General features: G+C 35.7%; 1 protein-coding gene across 2 annotated transcripts; it reads left to right on the top strand.

The window, feature by feature from the left end:
• Positions 1 to 1,051: 1,051 nt before the first annotated feature.
• Positions 1,052 to 6,278, top strand: LOC143533778 (uncharacterized). Of its 2 annotated transcripts, XM_077028449.1 has the most exons (4): positions 1,052 to 1,183; positions 2,913 to 3,274; positions 3,977 to 6,042; positions 6,166 to 6,278. In XM_077028449.1, exons 2-3 carry the CDS (start codon positions 2,928 to 2,930, stop codon positions 6,027 to 6,029), a joined length of 2,400 nt encoding a protein of 799 aa, XP_076884564.1. In that variant the 5' UTR covers positions 1,052 to 1,183; positions 2,913 to 2,927; the 3' UTR covers positions 6,030 to 6,042; positions 6,166 to 6,278. The 2 variants fall into 2 exon arrangements, with proteins under 2 accessions (XP_076884564.1, XP_076884563.1); XM_077028448.1 differs by having other exon boundaries at positions 3,977 to 6,278.
• The last annotated feature ends 216 nt before the right edge of the window (positions 6,279 to 6,494 follow it).

Genomic DNA, 6,494 nt, shown 5'->3' on the forward strand with positions numbered 1-6,494 from the left:
GTTTATAACTTATAAAGCCGAATTGTGGTCCTTTCGACATCACCATCTAATTTCCTAGAAACCTCTCGACCTCTGACACTCAAACCCAAAATTTCCGATAGGATTTGTCTATTCTGACGAGTCAAAAGCGAAACAAAACTGAATTAGATCACCAAATAAATAACTCGCGTATTTATCTCCACTTCTTAAACATCTTCTAGTATAAAGCGCAACGTGAAGAAGTCCTTTATAAAACCGAAACGGTTTTCAGGCAAGTCCTTTCTTACTCCGGCAAGTGTGTTGGTGGCATGAGTTTTCGTTCCGTGTCACATTGGTGTTCCCTTTGATGCCGATTAGGGTTGTAAGTTTTCGATTAGGGTTCTAAAATGGGCGATTGAGTGTTCTTTGAGCCAAATTAGTCATAAAATATTGGAAGTGGAAGATGATAGATGAGTTTCATATGAAGAAGATGAAGATGAGCAGGAGTTAGGTAAGAAGATGAACATGGACAAAAACCAAATAAAATGTGATATATTTTATTTTGAGATTTGATCAACTTTTTTTTAATTAAATTTTAATGGGGTAATATGGTCATTTAATATGTTAATTTTAATTAAATGAGGAAATATGTAATATATATGTTTAAGGGAGGGTAAATATGTAATTTGGTTTTTAAAGTTGAGAAAATATATAATTAAAGACACTAAGAAAGGGGAAATATGTAAATGCCCCAAAATTAATTACCAAAAGTATTGAATATAATAATAAGTATATATAAGTTACAACCTGATAATTTCAACCGAATTAGTAAGTATGATGGAAACACAAAATCGACAATGTACCTCATCCATTCGTTTATAAACTAGCATTATCGTTATCAACTAACAAAACCGCAAGCATATCCACCGCGATAAAACCTTATTAACATCCATCAAGGATTAATAACATATCCACATCAAAGTAAAACATAAAATAAAAAATAAAATAAAATTATTACGTAGGTGACAATCCTTTTCAACACAACCTCACATATGTTAAATGTGTCATCGTTAACATCATGTCTTATAACAACAATATTAATAATAATCCCGCTTGATATCAAACTTTCAAGACACCTGTCCGCCACCTCCTTCACCTTCGTTCGAATCCAAACAACAAAACCCACAAACCATCGCTCTCAAAATCCCCAAATTAACCCTCAAAGGTACTCTGATTCTTCTGGGTTTTGCCCCAATTTGAAATTATTTGACTTTTTGCGATCTGGGTTAGGTTTTGTTTCTGGGTTTTGTGCTAATTTCATCCTCATTGCGTATTGAATGTATGAATGTTTGATTTCTAGGGTTTCGGTTTTGTGAAATTGACTGTCGAAAGCCCTAACTTGGTGGTTGTTTTTAGGGTTTTTGTGGGTTAGTGTACTGGTAATGCTGAATGTGTTGTGATATTGTGTGTTTTAGGTGTTTATATAGTTATGCATTTTCTTTAATTTTGTCTGTATATTAATGTTTTTAAGAAAATTTATCTAGTGTTTAAAATGTTAGCACTTCAAGATGTTGCAAATGTAGTTTTTTAGGTTGTATGAATAAGCTATTTATGTGTTAAATAATAGTATTTAGCTTATTTATAGCTAAATATTGGGTAACTAATGCTAGAAACCTACGAGAGCTAATAAACAAACTATATATAAATAACTTGCGCCGTGCGTACAGAAAGCGGTGGCTTTATGAAACCAATCTTATTTCTAGGTTTTTTTTATGAGTTCCAAGACTCTTAATTCTGAACGTGTTATGATTTTGTGTGTTTTAGGCGTTTCATACTAACGTTTTTATGAAAATTGATCTAGACTTTTGCAAGTTAGAATTTATGGATGTTGTAAGTATAGTGTTTTAAGTTGTTACATAAGCTATCTATATATTAAATGTTAAATGAACCTTATTCATCGCTAAGTTTTGGGTACCTGTGTGATTTAACAAAAAAATAAGTTGTGCCTCACGCACGAAAAGCTGTGCGCTTTGCGCCTTGGTTTTAGACTGTATTGCCTCGGTGCGTTTCCTAAGCTTTTTTCTTGTTTTTCTTGAGTTCCGACTCTTTATTCTGCATGTGTTATGATATTGTGTGTTTTAGGTGTTTATAGTTATGCATTTGTTTTCAATTTTGTGTGCATATTTGTTTTTATGAAAATTGATTTAGATTTATACATGTTAGTGCTTCAAGATGTTGTAAATATAGTTTTTTAGGTTGTATAAATAAGCTATTTATGTGTTAAGTAATAAATAAAGCTTATTTATAGATAATTCTGGGTAACTAATTCGAGAAACCTATGAGATTTAATAAAAGAATTATGTAAGTTAATTGCGCCTCACGAACGAAAAGTTGTGCGCCTCGATTGTAGACCATATTTCCTTGGTGCATTTTGCACATTTAGAACAAGCTTATCAGTCAGTTTTTTATGAGTTCCAAGACTCTTAATGCTGAATGTGCTAGGATTTTGTGTGTTTTAGGCATTTATAGTTATGCATTTTCTTCAGTTCTGTGTGCATATTAATGTTTTTTTATGAAAATTGATTAGGCTTTTACTTGTTAGTACTTCAAGATGTTGTAAATTTAGTTTTTTTATATATATATATTAAGTAATAAATAGAGCTTATTTATCGCTAAATTTTGGGAAACTAGTGGTATGAAGATTAATAAAGAAAGTTATATAAATAAATTGCGCCTCACATACGAAAAGCTGCGCGCCTTGTACCTTGGTGCGCATCATGCTTTTTTTTTGAATAAACAAGCTTATATCTAGGTTTTCTTTGAGCTCCGTGACTCTTAATGTTGAATGTGATATACTATTGTGTGTTTTAGGTGTTTGCAATGTTACATTTACTTTGCTTTTCTTTTGAAAGTTTATTGGGACTGAAAATGAACATGTGATGCTTGTAAATTAGGGTATAATATAGAACATGGCTGGGAAGAAAGTGATTGCTATATGCCAATTAGGCGGTGCATTCAAGACTCTTGGTGATGGTTCATTATCATATGATGGTGGTGAAGCTCATGCTATAGACATTGATGAGGATTCAAAGTACAATGATTTTTACATGGAAGTCGCAGAGATGTTTAACTGTCTTCATAATTCTATTTCTATAAAGTATTTTCTACCCAGAAATAGAAAGACGCTTATCACAATCTCAAATGATAAAGACCTTCAACGTATGATAAAATTTCATGAAAATTCAAGCAGCATTGATGTGTATATCATGGTGGAAGAAGCTGTTGCTCCCGATGTTTCGACCATGCCTGCTAGCAGGTAGTTTTAATTACTCGGTTATGATATTGGTTAGAACGGGAAGTTTCAGCCCGTTTATGTGACATGGGATGTTTAGGGTCATATTTATTGATGACTGTCTAAGAGGTGAAATTTGAAAATTTAGCTGAAAAGGAAATGTTATGGCATAATGAAGTGTTTACAACCTCACATTGTTTTATTAAGGAAAAATAGTTTTTTTTATAGATTGTTTAAATTAGTTATTTAGGAAGTTGAAGGACAAAAGCTGTGTTTGGTGGACCTGCAAACACTTTTTCTTCATTTAAATCTTATTAGAAAGTTATATAGCTAAGAATCCTAACTTAGTATTAGATCAGGGTCATTTCAGAGCATCAAATAATCTAAGAACCCTTAAGAACCAATCGTTTTATTTATATATTTTAATACTATTTGAGGATAGTTTTATTAATCATCATCATCATCATCATCATCATCATCGTACTTAGTAAATCCCACCTATAGCAAAGCTATGGTAGTTATGTTATTAATCATATGTAATAAAATGATTACATATGTGTAAATCAGTAATTAGTTCTTACCCATGTGTGTAATATGTTTATTACATATACATATAAACTTGTGATTGCATATATGTAATCACAAAACTACCCTTGGATCCAAACCTTACTAAATTAACCCTTTATTACACTAATCATTTGGTTATCTTTATATTTGGTGTTGCAGGTCAAGTAGAACAACTTTATCAGAGGCTGGGATCCTCGCGGACTCCACTCCATGTGTATTGGATGATGACATGGACGAGATAAGTCCACGTGTTCTTCTAGATTCAACATTTGATGTCCCCGATGATCTCGCTAACGTTGACGAACACATCGTTAACGTTGACGAACATATCGTTAACGTGGATGACCAAATCGTTAACGTTGAGGACCAAATCGTTAACGTTGATGAACACATGATTATACCTTCTGAGACCCCTATATCCATATTACAACCACTTTCTAGTTCTTCTGAAGAAAAACACGTGAAAGCCGCACAACAATGGCAGAACAACATTACAGGTGTCGGTCAAAGATTCAACAGCGTAAACGACTTCCGAGATGCGTTAAGAAAATACTCAATTGCACACCAATTCGCTTTCAAATATAAAAAGAACGATAGTCATCGTGTGACCGTCAGATGTAAAGCTGACGGGTGTCCATGGAGAATACACGCGTCAAGACTTTCAACAACCCAATTAATATGCATAAAAAAGATGAATCCGACACACACATGTGAAGGTTCGATTGTCACAACGGGCCATCAAGCGACTCGAAGTTGGGTCGCGGGTGTTATTAAGGAAAAGCTAAAAGTATCCCCGAATTACAAACCAAAAGATATTGTAACCGACATTAAAGAACAATATGGCGTTCAGTTAAACTACTTTCAAGCGTGGCGTGGTAAAGAAATCGCGAAAGAACAACTTCAAGGTAGTTATAAAGATGCGTACGGTCAGTTACCATATTTTTGTGAGCAGATAATGGAGACGAATCCCGGGAGTCTCGCTACGTTTACAACCAAACCCGACTCGAGTTTCCACCGTTTGTTTGTTTCGTTTCACGCTTCGTTATACGGGTTTCAACAAGGTTGCAGACCGTTATTATTTCTCGGCAGCGTACCGTTAAAGTCAAAGTATCAAGGAACGTTATTGGCTGCAACGGCTCCCGATGGTGATGATGACGTTTTTCCTGTTGCGTTTGCGGTTGTGGATCAGGTTTCTGATGATACCTGGCTTTGGTTTTTACAACAACTTAAGTCTGCATTGACCACGTGTCACGGTTTGACCATCGTGGCTGACCGTGAAAATGGTCTAAAAGAGTCGATTGCTACTGTTTTTCAAGATAATAACGTGTACCATGCATACTGCTTACGGTTATTATCCGAACAGCTGATTCGAGATTTAAAAGGCCAGTTTTCGCATGAAGTTAAACGTCTCATTGTCGATGATTTCTTTTCAGCAGCGTACGCACCGAGACCTGAGGATTTTCAAAAGTGTATCGAGAGTATTAAGGGTATTTCACATGAAGCTTACAGTTGGGTTTTAGAAAGTGAACCGTTACATTGGGCAAACGCTTTTTTTCCGGGTGCACGTTATAACCACATGACGTCTAATTTTGGTGAAGTGTTCTACAGCTGGGCTTCAGAAGCACACGAATTACCGATAACACAAATGGTCGATACGATACGCGGTAAGATAATGGAGTTAATTGACGATAGACGGTTAGCTTCCATCCATTGGTTGACCAGCTTGACCCCCTTTAGAGAAGATAGATTAGAAAAAGAAAGCATTAAGGTCTGTGCACTTCAAGTTTTCAACTCGGATCCAAGCGGAAACAAGTATGAGGTTCGTGGTGACACGGTCGAGGTTGTTGATGTTGATAATTTTGATTGTAGTTGTAGAGGGTGGCAGATTACCGGGCTGCCTTGTTGTCACGCGATTGCGGTTATTGGTTGTCTTGGGCGGGATCCGTATGATTATTGTGCTAGGTATTTCACATGTGAAAGCTATAGGTTAACTTATTCTAAGTCGGTGAGTTCTGTTCCGAGTGAGGATAAGTTATTGCAGAGAGATTTGTCTCAGGCGATTGTGATGGTGACACCGCCACCGACGCGACGGCCACCGGGGCGACCGCCTACTAAGAGAGTTGGAACAGCTGAGGGGAATAAACGGCCGCTTCAGTGTAGTAGATGCAAGGGTACCGGGCATAATAAGTCGACTTGCAAGGAGTTTGTCTGAACACGAGGATCGGGTAAGTAGGTTTTTGTAATATATTATTGGTTCTGAAACGAACGAACCCAAGATTTATTTTATTTATTATTTTTTTATTTTTATGTAATGGTTACTAATTTGAGTTTGGTTTTCTTTCTGACAGGAGTGGAATACAATGCTGAGTTTCTGTGAGTTTGATAGTGTTTATTTTATTTCTTGGTGAGAATAAATTGTAGGAGAACTGAAAAATGTTAGCAAGGATGGTTGTACAGTTAATGGGTTAGATACGATAATTGAGCAAAAAAAAAAAAAAAAGAAAGAAAAAAAGAGAGCCAAAAATGAATAACAAAACAGTAAAAAAGAACTTACTCTTGGCATAAACTTATGCTAACAAAGCTGACAAGCCACCAGCATAAACATCGCCCGCGAAAATTACCATTGCCGCTGCCATCTGTCGACGGCTCCACTACCGTCAGCAATGTCACAACCTAG

The sequence above is a fragment of the Bidens hawaiensis genome, unplaced genomic scaffold (assembly GCF_021521415.1).
Source record: "Bidens hawaiensis isolate Kalapana, Puna unplaced genomic scaffold, B.hawaiensis_p1.1 tig00009904_1, whole genome shotgun sequence".
NCBI classification, from domain to species: domain Eukaryota; kingdom Viridiplantae; phylum Streptophyta; class Magnoliopsida; order Asterales; family Asteraceae; genus Bidens; species Bidens hawaiensis.

Coding starts and splice junctions, on each gene's coding strand:
- LOC143533778 (XM_077028448.1), top strand. CDS start 2,928: ATGGCTGGGAAGAAAGTGATTGCTATATGCCAATTAGGCGGTGCATTC. Junction 3,275..3,976: donor TCGACCATGCCTGCTAGCAG/GTAGTTTTAATT, acceptor TTGGTGTTGCAG/GTCAAGTAGAACAACTTTAT.